The 23,420-nt window shown below is 40.4% G+C and overlaps 1 protein-coding gene across 1 annotated transcript in view; it reads right to left on the reverse strand.

Moving 5' to 3' along the window:
• The window catches only part of STK36 (serine/threonine kinase 36), a 45,081-nt gene that overhangs the window by 15,858 nt on the left and 5,803 nt on the right, over positions 1 to 23,420 (reverse strand). Inside the window, exons 8-24 of the mRNA XM_081315185.1 lie at positions 16,531 to 16,624; positions 16,250 to 16,419; positions 14,379 to 14,536; positions 14,180 to 14,294; positions 13,937 to 14,080; positions 13,319 to 13,498; positions 12,598 to 12,695; positions 12,240 to 12,345; positions 10,473 to 10,614; positions 6,262 to 6,392; positions 4,868 to 4,972; positions 4,641 to 4,736; positions 4,086 to 4,180; positions 1,951 to 2,014; positions 951 to 1,061; positions 613 to 687; positions 27 to 198 (exon numbers count right to left, since the gene is read on the reverse strand). Of these exons, the coding sequence (XP_081171311.1) occupies positions 27 to 198; positions 613 to 687; positions 951 to 1,061; positions 1,951 to 2,014; positions 4,086 to 4,180; positions 4,641 to 4,736; positions 4,868 to 4,972; positions 6,262 to 6,392; positions 10,473 to 10,614; positions 12,240 to 12,345; positions 12,598 to 12,695; positions 13,319 to 13,498; positions 13,937 to 14,080; positions 14,180 to 14,294; positions 14,379 to 14,536; positions 16,250 to 16,419; positions 16,531 to 16,624 (2,056 nt within the window). The remainder of the gene's footprint in view (positions 1 to 26; positions 199 to 612; positions 688 to 950; positions 1,062 to 1,950; positions 2,015 to 4,085; positions 4,181 to 4,640; positions 4,737 to 4,867; positions 4,973 to 6,261; positions 6,393 to 10,472; positions 10,615 to 12,239; positions 12,346 to 12,597; positions 12,696 to 13,318; positions 13,499 to 13,936; positions 14,081 to 14,179; positions 14,295 to 14,378; positions 14,537 to 16,249; positions 16,420 to 16,530; positions 16,625 to 23,420) is intronic.

The following is a 23,420-nucleotide window of genomic DNA, read 5'->3' on the forward strand; positions in this document are numbered from 1 at the left end:
GGCCCCTTAACTAAAATACAACTCACCTTGAGGTGAAAGCAGATTCCAGTCAGGCTCTGGCGGCTGCTGGCCAGCTCTTGGGGTCTCCCCTTCCATCACTGGCTGCCAAGGGGTCAAGTGGAGCACCAGAGCAAAGCGATGCCATAAAATGCTCCAGAGCTCTGAGGCAACAAATTCTCTCACAGTCGCTGTATCTCCCTAGTCCAAGAGAATGCAGACTCAAACCATCAGGCTGAAGACAAAAGGTCTTCATCTTCCACCGGCTGAGCACAGACGTCCCCTCTTAAAATCTGACACGCCTTTATCAAATATACCCTACATATTGGTGTAATCATATGGCAAACTATGTTTCCCATTTCCAGATTCTTTTCTGTCTCCTCTCAGTTTTCTGATATTGCTCCCAATCCAAGGATATTTGTGGAAAAGGGGAAAAAAAGGGCAAAATTTAAGTGGAGCCTTTTTCCTACTCCTGCACAACGGTACAGCACAGCAAAGGAAAAAAAATGTAGGTCAATTCTCACTATCATTTGGCAGCAAACTCTCTTTATCTCTTGGATAATTTTTATACTTTTCAGAGCAGCTGCTTGGTGGAACAGAGAAGGAAACGCATACCTGGCTTAACAGATGCAGTAGCAAAAACAAGAGCCCATCATAGAAGCCAGCTCCCTTGGGAGAAGGCAGGTACAGCTGAAAGATATGAAAAAGGTGTGCAAGGGACGAATGCAGAATGTCAAAATCACACGCTGGCCACTGCGTTGCATGGCAGGAGCAGTCAATTCAGCATGTTGCTGAACTATAAACCTCAGAAAGGCCTTCCCAATAACGAGGGCGGCAAAGAATTGCGATTCAACAGTATTTAGAGGGACACAGTTTCACACGGCTCTATAAGGGCATGAGTCCATTTACAACCAGAGGCTTCTGTCCCAAACTCTACATAGATGGATTGTTACCTCGGCAGGTTCTGCGAGCGCAGTAGCTATGGTTGTCAAGGCTTGCTCTGGGCTCAGTTGCACAGCAGCACCATACTGGATCAGGTAGGCCAGTAGCAATCCTGCAGCACTCTGCGTGACAAAGGAGACACCTGTAGATAATTTTTACTGAAAAAGAATTTTATACAGGATTAAACATAAACAGAAACACAAAGAAACAAATTAAGAAGAAAAATATATGAAAAGGTAATAGAAAAGTGAGAAATACTTTTAGAAGGTTAAAGTCAAAGGGGGGGGGAAACAAACAAAAATGTCTGAAGAAGTGACTTTCCAATCTCCTCTGCAGCAATTACGAACATGGTGATTACCATTCCCCCTCCCCCTCCCCAATTATATATGATTCTCTTCACCTTGGCCTGGCTCATCACAGTTCTACCCTTATCTCAACCATTTCAGAAATGTATCAGTCTGCCATTTTCTCCACCTGGAAGTCTCCCAAAATTATTTTTATACCTGGAGTAAGAAAGGTCAGAAAGTCCTTTGACATACACTGGATATGGAACTGGTAATTAGATAACGGTTCTTTTTTCTCCTAAAGTACAGATACAGTGGCCCTAAAATGATAAACTACTAACAATTTCAAATTCTTTTCCATCAAATAGGAATAAGTACTGTATTTTTTAAAAAAAACATATTTTCCATAGAGCATTTAGTCGGAGCATCTATTTTGGAGATGCTAGTGGTATATATTTTTGCTGTGCAAAAAAAAAAAGGAAGTGTGATCTTTTTCACAAAATAAAAAATGTTATGATGTCACCAATAAGGTGTGGAATAAGTACTGTTTGATTTTCATCCCGCTTTTACTGAAGAACTAACATCTACAATGCAACGCATTTGGGATTCTCTTTTACTTAAAATGTCTATAACTGAAATGAATTAGCAAGTGAACTGTCTATGAGGTAGGTGAATTTAAATAGGAAATTCTAAATCCTTTTCAGTTTCAGCTGGCAGGAATACTCACTAGAATAGAGGCATTTGCTCTGTGGTTGAAAAGCTCCATGGTCTCTTTTAACACAATCTCAGACCTGAACCAACATAAAAAATTATATAATTAAAAGAAAAGAACAAATCATATAAAACCCCTAATGTTCTTGATGAAGCACTTGCTCAGTGACTAAGAAGATAAGAGAACACGAGGAATAAAGCAGTGGCAAACCACTTCAAAGGTTACATAATCATGAAATCATCAGTTGAGTGTAATTTTAAGATATCTTTTCTTGACTTAGTTTTAGAATTATCTGCCTTTGGAAAGGCTGACCGATTCTAACGCAGCTTCCACAGCCTGTGAAAATCATAAGAGAACCAGATATGCTTTTGAGCATAGTTGTAGTTGGGTGTTGGTGCATGATCTGCCACCCAAAATGTTGTAGGGAGCCACCTTTGACACATGTCGCCAACACTAATCCAGTGGAAAAGGTGCTATGGATATCTTCCCCATGAGAGATCAGAATGGCTGGGACCCATAATTTCAGCTTCTCTTCCTGAAATTATATATCTCCAGAAGTCAGGCTGTCTCCCCATTTTCTTAATTCTACAGTGAATTCAGTCAGGAAGCTTTTCATTAGACAGCAACTTTTAAATAATAACTATTACATTATATGATTGTAATGTTTCAGTTTCAGACTGTTTTTAGTCTATATACTGTAAATCATCTAGAATTGTTGAAGTGCAGCCCATTACAACCGTTAGTAATCAATCAATCTGGAAACATGTGACTCCTTGTAGACAATTTACAAGACTATGTTCAAAGAACGTAACGGTATGATCAACTGTGTCGTGGTGCTATGAAATGGTAGCAGAATCAGTGCTGCGTCAGCAGAGCGACTCCAGAATATTCTTATTTAATGGAGCTGCTTGAAGTTCCATTAAAGGAACTTCAAAGGTCACAATTATTTCTCAAACCTGTAACACCCAAGGTAGAGGATGAGCTTGGATTAAATTTAAGATATACTCCACGCTAGACCAGCATGGTCATCAAGCCGCCCTGAGTCTTTGGAGAAGGGCGGGATATAAATGGAATTAAAATAATAATAATACTTCCAAGCCTGTCAAATCTGGAAATTCACACATTCGTGGGAGAAAGGGTGATATTTTCTCAGAAGTGCTGACTTTCATTTGTATTCAATTGTCACTTTCCTCTGTCTCCGCTTTTGCTCTTTGTTTAAAAGAAGTTCACTACGCCCACTAACATTTCACTATAAACATAAGTATTACTTGTGTTTGCTTGTCCAAGAGGAGGGTTTTTCTTTACTCTTATTTTTATATGCCATTTTTTAAAAAAGTCAAGTGGAATTTTTACTGGAGGAAGAATGAGCGGCACAATGTTATCCTCTGAAAGCTATCAAGTGGGGGGGGGGGGGGAAGAGTATCCTAAATTCCCAAAGTTTGCACTTGCCCTCCAGAATTACAAAAACTCTCAAAGGTCTGTAAATCAGGGAAAGAAAACCTACTGATTTCAGCAATATTTCCTCATATACAGTAAGTATGGGACTGAATCATGTGCCCCCCTCCTCCCCCGCTTTAAAACCTTTGACATCTTGCCATCAAAATTCCCACTGAATGCTTTAAAAAAAAGGAGGCCCTTTGCTGCATCTCACTTTCTGAAGGATGATGCCCTCTTTGGAACAGCTGCAAATGAATCTGGGGTAATTTCAGCACATACCTGGAAAGGATGTTTGCTTATAAATAACAGTGTATGGCAAACATTTCTCACTGTTGTAAAAGGTCTCTTGAACTGAACTGTTTTACGCGATGAACGAATATTCCCTCAAAGCAAGGCAAATGAAGAATTTAAGGATTTGCAGCTCATGCCTCATGGAAATAAGAACTGTTCATTTTCTTCCTGTGATTCAACACTGAGGAAAACTTCTGCTAGCCCCCACCCACTCCCACTCCTAATCTGACTCGGAAACTACAAGTCAACCTCCCCACTTTTTGGTGAGTTATAGGCATTTCACAATATGATTAAAAGTTTTCCACCTACCTGCTGGCATTTTTGCAGAAGAGATTTAAGACTGAAAATGAGCAGCCAAATTTTTGGGCATTTCGCTGCTAACTTTCATCGATTCATTTTTAAAAGCTTTGCTCTGTACTTACTGTGGAGGTAGGATCTGGCACTGGAGCAACATCAGGGAGATGAGTCTCAAAGAGGCTTCAACAGCTTGGACTTGTGCAACTTCAGGCAGCAAGACCTTTTAAAGACACAGGCCTTAGTTTTGAAACACTCTTATCTCCAAGTCTTCACCTTTCTAAGATCTAGTCAACATGGAGTCCGTTTAGTATTCCTTCTGAACTATTTCATGGCTGCCTCAGTTCTTCTTCCCTGTCATCTCCTATTGTCTCACCCTTTTTTCCTCATCACTTTCTCATCCAGGTTGTTTCTGGTTGTCAGTATGTGAACTCTCACAACACTGAGAAGTTTAGCTTTGCCAGTTAATGGATGAAAGAGGAGATGGGAAAGGCTCCTGGAAAAACAACAACACTGCCAGTCAGAGTTGGCAATGCTAAGCACTATGGACAGATAACCTAACAGGACAGGAGGCAGTTACTTGCTTTTCCTCCTGATGTACACACTAGACTTTGAGTCAAGAATCTGCATTTGTAAACAGGCAGCTCTCTTTCTAATTGAAGAATGAAATGAAAACCAATTACCTTGCCCTGCAGGTGGCAGATTAGAAAACTCAGGAATTCTGGAGTTGCTACGCGATGGCACAGAGCGTGACTGACATGGCAGCAGGCATACAGGACCTAAGCAATGGAAAGGCAAAACCACACTGGACTGCTGAAACCTAATCCCTCCTTTCCCCAGCTGAAAGAGGAAAAAGGGGCATACACACCACAAAGAGTTGCCAATAAGATCAAAACGCCAAGAGCGTTACCTTTAGCCCACTCATAGAAGAAGTAGGACACACAATTGTTGAGAGGAGACATGGAAGCAGTTGATCATCTTTCTTGGTGAGCTTTTCAGCAATTTGCTGGGAAATCTGCAAGAAAACCACAAGAGAAACTCTTGTTATGGGACTAAAAAGTATCATTTAGCATTTGAATAAGTAGCGGATTTTTATGATGTATAATTTATGATGTATAAAGAGCCTTGGTGGAGCAGTGGGCTAATGCCTCCTTAAGTAACACCAGCTGCCTGCAATTAGTGCAGGTTCGCATCCCACCAGGCTCAAGGTTGACTCAGCCTTCCATCCTTCCCAGGTAGGTAAAATGAGGACCCAGATTGTTGGGGGCAATTAAGCTGACTTTGTAATAATGCCGCTTGGGGTGTGTGTGAAAGCCCTAATAAGCAGGCATATACATAGAATGAAGGCTACTGCTAAGCTTGTAAGCCGCCCTGAGTCTTCGGAGAAGGGCGGGATATAAATGGAATTAAAAAAAATATATATAATTAGTTAGTAGTTATTTTATTAATATTTTGACTATGGAGAGTGTGATAGAATTTAATGTTTTATTATTGTTGTTAGCATATTTTAGATTATGCTTGTTTGTATTATTATACCCTGTATTCAGCTCTGGGAAGTCGGGGAGGGGGGAGGGGAGGGTTGGGGAGAGGGGAGGGGGAGGAGGGGCTTTTTGTATTCAAAAATGTATTGTAAAACTTTTCAATAAAAAAAAACTCTCAGTCAATTGACTGGCTAAAGGGGGGAAATCAAAGCAACAGGAGCAACTCTTCCAGCAATATCAGACACCCAGACATGGAGGCTGAGTCCTGTTCTATATGATTTTATGGCGACTTTAACTTACTTTCACATCAAAACAGCAGGGTTAAATATTATTCCCTCTCCAGACATCACAAGCTCAGATCAGAGATATATAGCAAGGACGTAATTCAGCAAGACTGGTTTGGCTGCTAGTACCGTTACTATTAGTAGTATTTTTTTCTTCTTCTTCTTCCATTCAATCATGTCTGATTCTCGAAGACTCCTGGACAAATCCCTGCAGTTTCATTGGCAATGTTTCCCAAAAGCAGTTTGCCATTCCTAGGGCTGAGAGAAAGTGACTCTCAGAAGGAAGGTCACCCAGTTGGCTTTCTGCCTGAGGTGGGACTAGGATTCTGGATTCTAGTCTGATACCTTCACCACTAGATGAAACTGGCTCTCCATATTATTAATGCTAAGCACTATTGCAATGCTGCCAAGCAATGCATTGTAGGCCAAGAAGCAACACTTCCGCAGCAGTTGATGCCAATGATATTACCAACCTCTGCTACATTAATAAGACTATTTTGCCATCTGCTGATAAGTATACATGCAAAGTCAACTCACACCTGCTTTTTGGCCTTTTGATGTGTGAGGTGCCCTCCTGGGATGCCACAGGATGCAGCAAGAGCTGCTGTAAAAGCAGCTGCCAAGCACTGACACCACCCATGTGCTGGCTCAACTGATTTTCGAAATACTGCTGGAAAGGAACAAGAACACAGTAGAAAGATTATATGTCTACAAAATAATCTACAAAATCCTTTTTATAATTCCCTGCTTTGGTACCTAGAATGATGCAATAGCGAGTCAAATCAACTAGTACTGACATGCTGCTAGGCCTCATGCCCACGAAGAAAAGTCTTATTCTCTAATAATTGAAAAATGATTATTGCAAATTCAGAATTCTTTTGCTTGGCATAGTTCACCTTGATTCCCATTTCTTTTACTATTCACATAGATATCTGGTTATACTGTAGAAGCTTAAATTTGAATTTGCTACCAAACCAGAGAAATGGCTGGTGTATAAATTAAGAAAAGATACAGAAAAGAAAATTACTTGGAAATATCAAGAGGGAAATACCATATTAATGGACAATGTGGCTATACAAAAAAACTGTTTTATCGCTATTATTCTAATTTGTACAAAAGACCTCATATTCCCTTGGAATAAAAGGATGATTATTTAAAAAACAAAACTGACCAAGTCTTACAGAGAACCAAAAGACAGATTATGAATGGACCTGGATCAATAAGGGAATTTTCTGAACTTATAAAAAATATTAAACCAGAGAAAGTAGCAGGTGGATTGCCAGGTTCTTAGTACAAATGCTCTGAGTAGGAACTTTTACAACCGCTACAAAATAAGATGAATTCAATACTATCGGGAGGAGATATGGAAAATGGCTAATACAGCATTAATACAAAAAGAGGGATGAGATTTAATTCCAACAACAAATATTACTGAAGGAGAAATTATAAGTTATTTACAATTATTTCAGCAGACAAACTGAAAATAATTATGGAAGAATTTGTTCACGAAGTCCAATGTGGATTTTTACCTAAAAAGACAATTAAAAATATCAGAACCATATTAGATATTATAGAATATTTGGAACAGCATAATGAAAAACAACTTGCACTAATTTTTTAGATGCAGAGAAAGGCTTTGATAATTTAAATTAGCCCTTTTTATGTGAAGTTATGGAAGATAAAACTTTTGAAGATAATTTTATAAGATGGGCAAACTCATAGTTTGTACCTCACAGGCTGCACAAATGGAGGTTTAATAATGCCAAAAGGAACAAGACAGGGCTGCCCATTATCCCTTTCTTGTTTATGTTGGTTCTTCAAATTTTGAAGAGATATAAGGAAGATGAGAGGTTATCAGGTGTACAAATTAAAAAAGAGGCTTACAAGTTGAGAGCTTCTGTAGATTATTTGTGTTGGTATTGGAAGATGTTTTAAAGATGTAATGTGGGCCAGATTCACAAGAGGGAGGAGGTGCATTCCAGAATAATAAGAGGCATCTTAGTTCAAATAGTTGGTGTGAGAGAAAGAAGGTGAAGACAGCCCCTAATAGTTTTCACTACACACACACACACACACACACACACACACACACACACATATATATACATATATATATACATATATATATATACATATACATATACATATACACCCCCTCTGGCAGTTTAAAAAAGAGGAACAAACAGCCACATGCTTCTCCCAGAAGAAGGAAGCTAAAGCCACCAGCCTGATGATGACGGATGGGATTCCGTCGAAACGTTGCGCCTACACCTTTAGTTCTACGCGGGGAAAAACCCGAATAACCAAATATCCACATACATATACATACACACACACACACACACACACACACACACACATATATATATATATATATATATATATATATATATATATATATATATATATATATATGTATGTATGTATATGTATATGTATATGTATGTATATGTGTGTATATATATATACACACATATACATACATATAAAGATACAAACAAATGGAAGGAGCACCCATGGGATCACCCCTTTCACCTGTCATCGCAAACCTCTACATGGAACACTTTGAAACCCTCGCTCTAGAAAAATCCAACCACAAACCCAAACTCTGGCTCAGATACGTAGATGACACCTTCGTAATCTGGCCACACGGCAAAGAAAAACTGGATGACTTCCTCATACACCTCAATAGCCTACACCCCAAAATACAATTCACCATGGAAACAGAAGCTAACAATCAACTTCCCTTCCTCGATGTCTTAGTCTACAAGAAATCCAACGGCTCCCTAGGACACACTATCTACCATAAAAAAACACACACAAACCGCTATCTGAACGCACTCTCACACCACCACCCAGCACAGATCAACTCCGTAGCCAAGACACTCATCTCCAGAACAAAACACCTAGCTGACGAACAACACCTAAAAACCGAACTACACACTCTCACTAATGTACTAACAGCCAATGGATTCCAAAGAAACACAATTACCAACTTAATCCGAAGAGAGACACCCACAAAAACCCAAGACAGAGAACAAGAAAATGGCAAAGCCCTCCTCCCATACTTAAAAGGGACCACAGACAGAATCAGCAAGGTCCTCCAAAAACACAACATCAAAACAGCATTCTACACAGACAGAAAAATATCCACCATCCTAAGAAACCCCAAGGACATAATTGGCTTAGAAAACCAAGGAGTATACGAAATCCCATGCACCACCTGCCCCACCACATACATCGGACAGACAAACAGAAGAATAAGTGCACGCATTGAAGAGCACAAAAACTCACTCAGAAAGGGAGAACAAACTTCATCCCTGGTCCAACACTTTGAAGCCACGGGACATGAAATTGATTTTTAAAAAACCAAAACTATCGCCAAAATTGAACATTTTAACAACAGAATAATCAGAGAAGCCATTGAGATAGAAAAACGCCCCCACAGCATGAATAAACGAGATGATACCTCTCGCCTACCAGCCATTTGGAAACCCGCCTTGATTGACAGACGAGGCCCAACCACCAAGAATGATACCAGACCCAAACTCATGATAACATCACATGACATCACCACCACACAACCATTCAAAAAGCAAATCCGAACCCACAATGATAACGAGGCACAACCACAAAACAGAAACCTAACTACAGCTGCAACATCAGCCACTTTAAACCCCTCCAAACCACACAATAAGCAAACTGACACCCACTATAAAAACATGGCACCACCACAAACACGAAGCCGAACAAAAGCAGCACAACTCACCAGCTCAGGTCTGGAGCTGGCAGCTGAGACCAGCCCATCCACTCAGAACACACCCCCACCCAATCAGAACACACCCACCATTCAAAACACACTCCCACCCAATCAGAACACACTTGGTCCCCCACCCAATCAGAGCACACCTCCACCCACAGAACACACCCCCTCTGGCAGTTTAAAAAAGAGGAACAAACAGCCACATGCTTCTCCCAGAAGAAGGAAGCTAAAGCCACCAGCCTGATGATGACGGATGGGATTCCGTCGAAACGTTGCGCCTACACCTTTAGTTCTACGCGGGGAAAAAAGAACATTAAAAGAATTTGGTGCATTAGCTAGCTTTAAGATTAATAAATTAAAAACAAAGAAATCAACAAAAATATGAAGATACAGTACAAGATCAAATAGAATTGATGAACAAAACAGAATTCAATATTAGAAAAATGTAAAACATCTGGGTGTTTATTTCATAAATAAAAATTGTATGTGGTTTTAAAATAATTACGTTAAGGCATGGAATGAAGTTAAAAAAAGGTAAGTTAAGATGTTAAAAGCTACAGTTATCGTTGCTGAGGAGAATGGGGCATTTTCAGTGAAGTTCAGGACAGCTACATATAAAGTATAAGCCCAAATACCTCACAATGAGAACTTATTTTATTTGTTTATCTACGCAGATACCCATGTAATATAAGTGAGTCTGAGTGGCTTACAAATTCAAGCATTCATGTCTATTCCTTGTAAACAGTAATGCAAATCAATTTGATTGCACTATGTGGAATATCACATCTGCTATGTGTCCTCTAATTGGCTCAGAGCACAAAGGTGAAAAACATTGTAAGAATTATGTGAGAATATAAGAGAAACACAATGCTTGTAAGCAGCTATCAGTTAAGAATAAGAGAAAGTCCTGATGGGAAAATTTAATGGCCAATTTGTCGTATCCTCAAAATACAAGGAGACCAGTCACTTTGCCACTGCATCCATTACCTTCTTGAGCTGAGTGCTCAAAGCTTGCACCTTGATAGAACGCATCCAGCAGGGCTTGATGATCTTCAAGCAAGCTGGTGTAGAAGGTGTTGGAGACTGATGGACAGGTGTGATCCATGCTCTCACATAAACGGGTGAAACACTAAAGGAAGGAAAAAAATGACAAATATTACAATGCAGATGGAGCAGATTTAAAGGTGGGTAGAAGGAATAATACCCTAGACCAAGGGTAGAGAACCTTGACTTTTTTATGACTTGTGGACTTGAACTCCCAGAATTCTTGAGTCAGCACGGCTGGTTCAGGAATTCTGGGTATTGAAGTCCCCAAGTCATAAAAGAGTCAAGGTTCCCTACCCCTGCCCTAGACCAACACAGTGAAGCTGTGCCTCTGAAATAAGGTAAATAAAATCTCCCTGGGTCCATTAGCAAAAGTCACAGATTGCTTTGACCAGATAGGCTGAATGGTGGAATGGGATGGGGGGGGGAAGGGAATGTAGGGCCTACAGAAGACTTGGAAAGGCAGGAGGGAAGGGCCCCATATTATGAGGATACCCAGATGATAGGGAGGAAAGGTACAACCACTTTTCAAAGCTAGCAAGAAATCACAGCACTAAGTGCACCACTTTGGGTAGGTCCTGTTAAAAATGGGACACTCCTTGGCCATTTCTGCCACCATCAGTATTGTTGGGGGGGGGCGGAGTGGTTCCAAACAATCAATTATTTTAAAGGGCCATGTCACCACAAAGATTGAGAACTCCTGGGTTAGCAGAGTAAACAAATCAATAGCCCTTTCTTTAATAGAATGGTAAGACTATGTGAGGTGATCTGAACTGTCTTGTCCCCTTTGAAAGGTAGACCAGATCTGGAAACAGACTCCATATCACGACAAGGACAACACTTTAGTAAGATCATTGAGATAGGCTATAATAATAGGTTACTGCAAGTCTACCGTGTTTTCCCTTCCCTCCCTCTTATGCCTCAGGGAGTCAGGGATTGGGTGGGGGCCACTCTTTGCAATGCTCTCCTGCCTCTCTGGATTTAACACATATGTGTTCTACAGCTGGGGTTTTCCTCATAGCCTCTGGATTCCTTCTCTAAGGCCATTTCCCTGATTACCTACATTAAGAAAATAACATTACATGAGACTTAGATTTAATATACTACATGAAAAAAAAAGTATGCTGGAGATTTGAAAACATCCAAGCTTTCAAATCCTCTTCTTAAGACTTAAAATTTGGTATGATCTTTAAAAAACAAATCCAAGTTTGTCAAGGCTTTTAATCATGGAAGATAAATTAAAAACTCCATGTCTGGGCACATTACGCTATTGAATACCAGTAACTGAGAAGCAGAAGCACAAGAGGGCTATCAATTTTTTACTGCCTTGGTACCAATTGCTGGATCAGACACATCCGATTCTGTATGACTTTTTTAAAAATCAGATTTAAAGTTAAGCTTTTCTTTCCTAAAAAAAAGGCTGTCCTATACACAGAATTATTTCTGTGTATATTATATATACACATTATATATTTCTATATAATGGTTTCTAATTTCATGAAGTCATATGTATTCCTTAGCTGAGGAGAGCCTGGAGGGATGAATTTATTTAATTGGATTTGTATACCGCCCTTTCCCGAAGGACTCAGCATGCATGTGGATTGGGCCAACAGATGATGAAGCTGAAGGAAGAGGAGAAGGAAAGAACCAGCAACAGAATACAGCTGGATAATTTTTTTAAAAAAATCAGATAAGGCATTGATACTTAACCATGAGACTTTGTTCTCGCAGCCTATTTTCTTGATCTGTTGGCTGAGTCAGTAGCATGGGTAGCAGAGTCAGGAAGTGACTAGCATAAGTGTAAAATTTCTGCAAACTAGAAAACCATTTTTGTTTATGAATTAAGACATAGGAGCTAAATTTTGAAACATATTAACAAACCCCATCACAGTTTTCTCCATCCTCTAACTGCAGTACAGGGGTTTCTATTTGCCATGCCCTGCTTTGGAAAAAAATGAGACATGTCGGGAGAATAGAACTACCAGTTATTCAGCCATACTCATTCATTCTGTAATTCAGTTTTGCCTGCCCCTACTCTGCTGAAAATAGCATCCTGCATGTTCCTTACCTTTGCTTTTCTTTATCTTTCTCCTGGTTGAAATCACTAACAAAGAAGGCTGACATCACTGCAATTAGATCTATCAGCAGTGTGATATGCCATGGCTGCTGTAGGACAAAGAAAAGAATGCATATTCTGAAAATTGTCTAGGGACCTCCAAAAGATCAAGGAATATCTCTGTGAATTCTGCATAAATACTGCTGAATTTTGTCCAAGATGCAGACTATACAAATGCAAAAAAGAAAGGAAGGGAGGAAGGGAAGAAAGAAAGAAAGAAAGAAAGAAAGAAAGAAAGAAAGAAAGAAAGAAAGAAAGAGAAAGAAAGAAAGAAAGCACAGACATTGGCTATGCAAAATTAAACCTTCCAGAAGTCAACTGATGAGATTAGCCATAGTACTATTCTTCTAGTTCCCTGCTGTTCTTCCCACCAAATTCTGCATTTCAAATACTCCAATACTGCTATCAACTTTGGGTAAATTAAGTGCAATAAACATGATTTTTGTCTTTATTTTTTTTTATTTTAATTCCATTTATATCCCGCCCTTCTCCGAAGACTCAGGGCGGCTTACAAGCTTAGCAGTAGCCTTTTAAGTCAAACATAAAAATGACAGTTTAAATTATGCTCATATGAAAAACCCTAAACAAATAGATACGGCAAGGTTTGCCTGCCATCCACCCAGATCATTTTTCTGGAATTAAGCTGATTGTTTAAACAATAACTCTTTCTTACCTGCTTGATACGGGAGCTCTCCAAGATGTCTCTCACTAGCTGCATCACAAAATGGGATAGGTCTATGTCACTGCAGAAGGTGTATAGTAATTCTGAATTACACCGTGTACTTAACAAGTTGCAAATGACACGAAGAACAGGACGAAGATGGGAAGCACCCTCAAGCATACCTTCTAAGACCTATAAAACGTATCAGAAACAGAAACATTCAGCAAACCACCAGCCCCTAAAGTGTGACATTATACATTTTATTCATTCTCGTCATGCTGTCTTCAATAATATGCACAACCATCACTAACTTCACTCAATATACCTCCTGCAGCCATTTTCCCCAGAATCAATGGCATCTTCCAACTTACCTTTTAGACTCCCTCGATCCCTACAAAAGAACTTTGACTTTCTTCAACCCTTAAAGATTTACTTCATCCTTCAAGCTCATGCCTCACCAATTCCTAACAGTGATAGCTAAATGGCCAAAATTGCCAAAGGGGGCTGACCACAGAAGCGTATTTCCACTTACGTCATCAACTCTTTTTCTCTAAAGTGCAGGTAGTTTAATTTCTGAAGAGCTAGTTCCTAAAACATATCTAGTGTTCTCTGAGATTTCGTACATCTCACCTGCTGACCAGAATCCTGAATTCGGGTACGGATGCGCTGCACAAAATCAGGGTCTCCCAGAAGACTCAGTGGGGCGCTCAGCTGTACATTTGCAGGATCTGTGGCATCAATGAGGTGCTGCCATTCTTCATCACTATCCAGCTCCTACAGAAAAAGAATGTGTCCACAAGGGCCACAATGTTCTGGAATTCAAGGGGAAAAAATGTCTTTGTTATTATGCAAAGTGCTGCGGTATATGCTTACCTCAGCTTCCAGATCTACAGTGTCAATGCTGCATCTAAGTCGTGCTCCTGGACCGCCATTTGTTGGCTTCCTCTCTGGGAATTCCCGGTTGTAATCGTGTGTAATTCTGTTCTCCCTATGCGTGAGGAAGGATGAAGACTGAAGTGAGACTGCACAGCAGAGACCTGTTGTTACCTTCACTCCAATAACTAATTCTCACCGAGGCGTAGGAGATGGCTCTGCTTGTTCCCATTCTGCTCCAGAACTGAGAGACACCTGATGCCCTTCTCTGGGATCTGCCTGAATTAGGCAGGCTTTCCATGGAGGGCCCTGGTTTTCCTTAGCTATTTCTCCTTTCAAAGGAGGCTTGGATTTCTCCTGTAGAAGAAAAAAAATGACATAAGATCAAGCAGAACTGTAGTGGATTGAGACTCAGTATATCAAAAGGACCCTTCCCATGGATTATAGAAGTGGCCAAAATTGTGGAAACCTTTTGGGAAAAGTGTACAGTAGAAATGCCACCTTTGGTTAAGTTTCCACCAATTTTCCTTCTAATTTTTCTTTATAACTGTAGCCTTGTTCACTTAATAATACTATTTTACATTGCTTTCTGGGCGATCAGTCAACTCTTTGCACCATTACTTTAATTTTATTACGTTTTACAAGCTCACTAAATGAAAGAGAAAAAAACCCCAACCAACTTGATAGCGATCACATAACACACTGACAAATGTCCTCCTTTCAGTTTCAATACAAGACATCAATAACTGAATCCTACTGTGATGTCCCGTTGCCTGGAGGCGGTCCGGGTTTGGATGGGGAGAAAGAGGCTTCGTCTCAATCCTGACAAGACTGAGTGGCTGTTCATACCGGCATCTCGGGCTGACCAGCCTTCTCCATCATTAACAATAGGGGATGAGGTATTACCCCCCGTTGATAGGGCTCGCAACTTGGGAGTCCTCCTGGATTCACGGCTCAGTTTGGAAGATCATATAGGAGCTGTGACCAGGGGGGCTTTTGCCCAGATTCGCCTGGTGCGCCAGTTGTGTCCCTATCTGGACCGAGATGTTCTACGTACAGTCACTCATGCGCTCGTGACCTCCCGGTTAGACTACTGCAACGCTCTCTACATGGGGCTGCCCTTGAGGACCACCCGAAGGCTTCAACTGGTGCAGAATTCAGCCGCGCGGGTTTTGATGGGAGCTTCCCAATACTCCCATGTAACACCTCTTCTCCATGAGCTGCATTGGCTTCCGGTTGCCCTCCGGGTGAGATTCAAGGTGCTGGTAATGACCTATAAAGCCCTAAATGGCTTGGGTCCGGACTATCTAAGGGAACACCTGCTGCCGGCATCATCTTCCCATCGTCCTGTGCGCCCCCACAGGGAGGGCCTTCTCAGGGTACCGCCGGTTAATGAATGCCGGCGGGTTATTCCCAGGGGAAGGGCGTTCTCTGTGGGTGCGCCTGCCCTATGGAACCAACTACCCACAGAACTTAGGACTGCCCCCGACCTTCGCTCATTTCGCCGGGACCTGAAAACTTGGCTCTTTGATCTGTTTGGTCCAGACTGTGGGGTTGTTAATTTAACTGGGTTTTAGATTTACTCTTGGGGCTTGAATTTAATTTGTTTTAATTGTTTTTAATTTTTTGTATTCATGGTTTTAACTGCCCTGTAAACCGCCCTGAGTCCTATGGGAATAGGGCGGTATACAAATCCAATAAAATAAAATAAAATAAATACTGTGATCTGATTGGCTCATTGCCAAAACAAGATGACACCTGATTGGCTCTTTAAACACTCGTGTTCATTGGCTACAATCAGATGAAGGAAAGCTACCTGATATCAACCTAAGCAAGTTGAGCTTCCTTTTTCTGGTTATTTGGCTATAACGTTTCATAGAATACAGTACAGATAATTGAACAAACTATGTTGCATTAAATTCTTGATTAAATTATCTTTCCATTGATATATAATTTTATGGTACTACTCAAAAAAAAAAGTGGTGTTATTAGCCATCAAACCTCAAATGTACACTTTTCCCAAAAGGTTTCCACAAGTTCGGCCACTATTGTATGTGCTATAGATTTCACCTTTTTCTGAGCCTCCTGGGCCATCTTCTGACGTGCCTTCTTCAAAATCTTTGACTGACCACTGTGAGGGGCCAGGAAATGTGCCTGTTGGTCTTTCAGAGCCTGTAATTCAGGGGTCAGTTTGCTAGTGAAAGGGTTTGTAACACCCTGTTCCGTTGTGTCATTGATCACTGTAAAGAAGGATCCAGATCAGTAACCAGATTTCGCTGGACTGTATACATTAAAGCAGATACAAAAGCAGGTTTGAGGGGAGACGGTAGAAGGAAAAGCACCATATTTACCTGTCACCTGTCCAGCAATGAAGGGATGATAGAGTAGCTCTGGCCAGGATAGACGCTGACGAGGATCCTTCATCAGGAGACCTTGCAAGAAACTCTAGAAAGTAATGTAACATATAAAAGAAGCTCTCCTGATTAAACTGGAAGACATGCTAATGTGCCGCCCTCCCACAATCAAGCAGGGGTCCCCTCCTTGCTCGTCGCCCCTACAGGATGACTTTCGACCCTTTCCAAGGTCCCCCAGCGGAGCGAAACTGAACGCGGAAGACGGCGCTTGCCTTCCAGCATCCGTGGCAGCCACGATGGCAAACCGGAAGTCAAAACCAGTCAAAATCACCACCAAGCACTTCGAAACCAATGTGGATGAAACTGGGTGAGATCCAATCTTCTCTTTATCCTAAGTATTTTCTTTTCCTATAAAAGCTGCCCAAAGTATTTTTCCTTCTATAAGGAAAGAGGGAAGGGAATTTCTATCCCACCCTCTAAGAATAGCGGCGGCTGACTACCCAGGGGAATTAAAGCACTAAAAGAACAATTTTAATTTAATTGGATTTATATGTTCCTGAAACTTTGGGACCAAAAATTTTCCTATTTTTATTGGAGACTTTTGCTTTTATCTACAAAAAAGAAATAAAATTGGAAAAAAGGATTATAAAAATTTTGGACTTAAAAAACTTTAAATGGCATCAGTGGCATCTTGTGGTGAAGTTTGGTATTACAATTTGTTATTTCCTAAAAGAGAATTGCTTGAAGCCCAGACTTTAGATAAGACTCTTTTGACCTTGGGACCATCTGTGAGAAACTCAGCTGTAAAGAGAACAGCTGGCAGACATAACTAGCCTACTTGAACTATGAATGTAAACCTTTACTGAATTTCAGAGCTAAATAAATAAATAAATAAATAATAAATAAATAAAATGCAACTAAATATATGTGGGGAATTGCCTTCCTATTTCTTTATTGGTTATTATATGAGATGATGAAATACCTTGGACTATAAAATCTTGCTTGACAAACAACTTCTGCTATAAAGACTATCTATAAACAGGTGAAAGAGAGGTCCCATACCTAGTTATAAAATTATTTTTAATGACTGATTTTAAAATTTAACACATTATTAAAAGAATATGGATGAAGACCAGGAAAAGATCCTTTCCATGTTGAAAGCAATACATGAAACCATTCTTTCAGCTTGTGATAAAACAAGACCTAACATAAAAGAACAAGATGCCAGCTTAGATACACAAACCCAAACTTTGACTACAACCAAAGAACTAACAACGCAGAAGATAACAGAAGAAGTGGAACGATCAAATATTAAGACAGAGGACTCAATTGACCAACAAATACAGTTAATGGAAAAACCAGAAAAGGGAGTGACAACACTGAAAATGGAAAAGAGTTTCTATATAAATCAGAAGAAATTTGAGAAAGAAGAACAGATTGAATAGAAGATAAACATATGAGGGCAATCATGGGGAATTGGAATAATAGGGAGACAACTTGATGAATACAAATGGGCTAGCCCTTCCAAAAAAATGGCAATTAAATGGTCCTTATTTCAAATAATATATATAATAACAGAGGGAGATCTATTTGACGATCTAAAAGCAATGCTATGGAAGGCTAGTTGGCAAAGGAAGAAAGCCAGAATAAGGCTGCAGAAAATTGGGGTTTTGATTTATTAGAGGGGATTTCATATTATTAATTAGAGAGTTAAATGGAAAAGTTGAGATAAGGGGAATTTTGGTCATTAGATTTAAAGTATTTGGAAATTAGTTGAAAATAAGGATTTTATCTGTTTAATATTCAAAAAATAGACCTAAAAGGAAAAAATAATTATGAATGTTTGATTTATTGATTAACCCAGGCAATATATATAATGGTTTTGATTTATTAAAGGGGATATTGTATTATTAAGTAGATGATTTAATATGGTGGGAAACAGAAACTTTTAGGAAATAGAACAAGACTATATTCAAATAGATAAAACGTGTATTTTGAATATTAGATTCTGTTATGAATTGAGATAAGGGAAATTTTGGTTATCTAAAGCCTGAAAATTATAAATATCAAAGGTTAAATTGGAATATTGAAGGGAAACTAAAAATTGGGGAAAAATTAACAACAGGATATGGATTATTTATGAAGATTGAATGTAAAAAGTCATGGCTGAAATTGTTGGCACCCCAGAAAGTTTTCCAGAAAATCAAGTATTTCTCACAGAAAGGTATTGCAGGAACACATGTTTTGCTATACACAGGTTTATTCCCTTTGTGTGTATTGGAACACAACAAAAAAGGGAGGAAAAAAAGCAAATTGGACATAATGTCAAACAAAACTCCAAAAATGGGCTGGACAAAATTATTGGCACCCTTAACTTAATATTTGGTTGCACACCCTTTGGAAAAAATAACTGAAATCAGTCACTTCCTATAACCATCAATAAGCTTCTTACACCTCTCACCCGGAATTTTGGACCACTCTTCCTTTGCAAACTGCTCCAGGTCTCTCTTACTGGAAGGGCGCCTTTTCCCAACAGCAATTTTAAGATCTCTCCACAGGTGTTCAATGGGATTCAGATCTGGACTCATTGCTGGCCACTTCAGAACTCTCCAGCGCTTTCTTGCCATCCATTTCTGGGTGCTTTTTGACGTATGTTTGGGATCATTGTCCTGCTGGAAGACCCAAGATCTCGGACGCAAACCCAGCTTTCTGACACTGGGCTCTACAGTGCGACCCAAAATCCTTTGGTAATCCTCAGATTTCATGATGCCTTGCACACATTCAAAGCACCCAGGGCCAGAAGCAGCAAAACAACCCCAAAACATCATTGAACCTCCACCATATTTCACTGTAGGTACTGTGTTCTTTTCTTTGTAGGCCTCATTTTGTTTTCGGTAAACAGTAGAATGATGTGCTTTACCAAAAAGCTCTATCTTGGTCTCATCTGTCCACAAGACGTTTTCCCAGAAGGATTTTGGCTTACTCAAGTACATTTAAGGCCCCTCCTCAAGAAACCGGCACTGGACCCAGCTGTTTTAAACAACTTCCGTCCTGTCTCCAACCTTCGCTTCCTTGCGAAGGTCGTTGAGAGCGTGGTGGCACGACAGCTCCCTTTGAACCTGGAGGAAGCTGAATATCTAGATCCGTACCAATCGGGTTTCAGACCAGGGCACAGCACGGAGACGGCATTGGTCGCGCTGGTGAATGATCTCTGGCGGGCCCGAGATAGAGGTTATTCCTCTGTCCTGGTCCTATTAGACCTATCAGCGGCTTTTGATACCATCGACCATGGTATCTTACTGCGTCGTCTTGAGGGGCTGGGAGTGGGAGGCACCGTTCTGCGGTGGTTCTCCTCCTACCTCTCGGACCGTTCGCAGACGGTGTTGGCAGGAGGGCAGAGGTCAAGCCCTAGGCCTCTTAATTGTGGAGTGCCTCAGGGTTCGGTGCTCTCGCCCCTCCTGTTCAACATCTATATGAAGCCGCTGGGAGAGATCATCCGTAGCTTCGGGGTGAAATATCATCAATATGCTGATGATACCCAGCTATTCATCTCCACCCCGAACCAACCCAGTGATGCCCTTGATGTGATGTCCCGTTGTCTGGAAGCGGTACAGATTTGGATGGGAGAAAACAGGCTTCGACTCAACCCGGCCAAGACTGAGTGGCTGTACATACCGTCATCTCGTTTAGTCCAAGAGGTTCCATCTCTGACTATAGGAGGAGAGATGTTACCTCCCATTGATAGAGCACGCAATCTGGGCGTCCTCCTAGATTCACGACTCAGTTTTGAAGATCACATTGGAGCCGTGGCTAGGGGGGCATTTGCACAGATTCGTCTTATATACCAATTGCGCCCCTTTTTGGACCGAGATGCCCTACGTACAGTCACCCACGCACTCGTTACCTCCCGTATTGATTACTGTAATGCTCTCTACATGGGGCTGCCCTTGAAGACCACCCGGAGGCTTCAGCTGGTGCAGAATGCAGCTGCACGGGTTGTGATGGGAGCTCCCCGATACTCCCATATTACACCCCTCCTGCGTGAGCTGCATTGGCTACCAGTTGCCCTCCGGGTGAGATTTAAGGTGCTGGTACTTACCTTTAAAGCCCTACATGGCTTAGGTCTGGGATACTTGCAGGACCATCTGCTGCCGGGAACAAATTCCCATCGTCCAGTACGCTCACACAGAGAAGGCCTCCTCAGGGTACCGTCAGCTAGGCAATGTCGGCTGGCGACCCCCAGGGGGAGGGCCTTCTCTGTGGGAGCGCCAACCCTATGGAATCAGCTCCCCCCTGAGCTTCGGATGGCCCAAAACCTCCAATCCTTTCGCCGCGGCCTCAAAACACACCTGTTCCACCAGGCTGACCTAGACTGACAGGCATTTTAATTAATTTATATTTAGTATTTTTAATTCATTTTTTAAATTCTCTAATTTTTTATTGCACTGATGTTCTCAATTTCATTTTATCTTGATTTATGTACTTATTATATGTTTTGTTGTTAGCCGCCCTGAGTCCTTCGGGAGATAGGGCGGGATATAAATCCCATCAATAAATAAATAAATAAATAAATTTTGGCAAACTGTAATCTTGCTTTTTTATGTCTCTGTGTCAGCAGTGGGGTCCTCCTGGGTCTCCTGCCATAGCGTTTCATTTCATTTAAATGTCGACGGATAGTTCGCACTGACACTGATGCTCCCTGAGCCTGCAGGACAGCTTGCATTCCTTTGGAACTTGTTTGGGGCTGCTTATCTACCATGCGAACTATCCTGCGTTGCAACCTTTCATTAATTTTTCTCTTCCGTCCATGACCAGGGAGATTAGTTGCAGTGCCTTGCAAACTTCTTGATAATGTTGCGCACTGTGGACAAAGGCAAATCTAGATCTCTGGAGATGGACTTGTAACCTTGAGATTGTTGATATTTGTCCACAATTTTGGTTCTCAAGTCCTCAGTTCTCTTCTCCTCTTTCTGTTGTCCATGCTTAGTGTGGCACACACAGACACACAATGCAAAGACTAAGTGAACTTCTCTCCTTTTTATCTGCTTTCAGGTGTGATTTTTATATTGCCCACACCTGTTACTTGCCCCAGGTGGGTTTAAAAGAGCATCACATGCTTGAAACAATCTTATTTATCCACAATTTTGAAAGGGTGCCAATAATTTTGTCCAGCCCATTTTTGGAGTTTTGTTTGACATTATGTCCAATTTGCTTTTTTTCCTCCCTTTTTTGTTGTGTTCCAATACACACAAAGGGAACACACCTGTGTATAGCAAAACATGTGTTCCTGCAATACTTTTCTGTGAGAAATACTTGATTTTCTGGAAAAATTTCTGGGGTGCCAACAATTTCGGCCATGACTGTATAAATAAATCCAAATTTTATATATATATGTATGTATGTATGTATGTATGTATGTATGTATGTATGTATATATATATATATATATATATATATATATATATATATATATATAGGGACGTGGTGGCTCAGTGGGTTAGGACGCTGAGCTTGTCGATCAAATGGTCGGCAGTTTGGCGGGTCGAATCCCAAGTGCCACGTAGCAGAGTGAGCGCCTGTTACTTGTCCCAGCTTCTGCCAACCTAGCAGTTCGAAAGCACGTAAAAATGCAAGTAGAAAAATAGGGACCACTACGGTGGGAAGGTAACAGCGTTCCGTGCGCCTTTGGCGTCCAGTCATGCCGGCCACATGACCACGGAGACGTCCTCAGACAAGCGCTGGCTCTTCGGCTTTGAAACGGAGATGAGCACCGGCCCCTAGAGTCGGAAACGACTAGCACGCATGTGCGGGGGAACCTTTACCTTTATACTGTATATATATATATATATATATATATATATATATATATATATATATATATATATATATATATATATATATATATATGTATATACATATGTATATATATATGTTAAATGCTTGTTAACTATTTAGATTACCTTGCTAGGCCCCAAACATGGGACAAATCTTTATTTCCTGTTTCAGCCTAACTGAAGGCCATCGACAGGCAGTAGTCGCAACAGTGACAGCTCATATATATATATATATATATATATATATATATATATATATATATATATATAGAGAGAGAGAGAGAGAGAGAGAGAGGGGGGGGGCAGAGATCTTTGGTCATTCGGGTTTTTCCCCACGTAGAATTGGAGGTATCAGGGCAACGTTTCGACGAAATCTCATCCGTCATCCTCAGGCTGGTGGCTTCAGCTTCGTTCTTCTGGGAGAACTTCTCCCAGAATGACGGATGAGATTTCGTCGAAACGTTGCCCTGATACCTCCAATTCTACGTGGGGAAAAACCCGAATGACCAAAGATCTACATACAAACACCCGCGAAAACCTCAGAAAACAAATACTGTATGTATGTGTGTATATATATATATATATATATATATATATATATATATATATATATATATGCTAAAAATTATTGATAAATGTAATAATGATGTTGATATAATAAGAATTGTATTAGCTTAAATATGAGACAGTAGATGTTAAGGGAAAAGAGAGGAAATATTTGATGTTGTAACTTGAGATTTGTACTAAAGATTTTTATATGTTATCGAACTATTGATTAACCCAGCCACATTGTTTTTTAAATACTTAAATGTAAAATTAATAAATTATTTTAAAAATCCTGCTGGTTTCAGCAAAGTATTGTGCAGAAATATTCTTTAAGAGATAAATACATTTTCAAAATAGTATATTTCATCTCCCCACCAACAAACTAGCCAGGACCCAAAGCAATAAGAAGGAAGAGGTTCATATATTTGGAACTATTTGAAATAGCAACAAAAGTTAGTTTAGAATGGCAGTGCAAATTTTAATTAATAACCTGGGTAGCATCAAATC

This window comes from Vipera berus, assembly GCF_964194415.1.
Source record: "Vipera berus genome assembly, chromosome: 1".
Classification (NCBI taxonomy): domain Eukaryota; kingdom Metazoa; phylum Chordata; class Lepidosauria; order Squamata; family Viperidae; genus Vipera; species Vipera berus.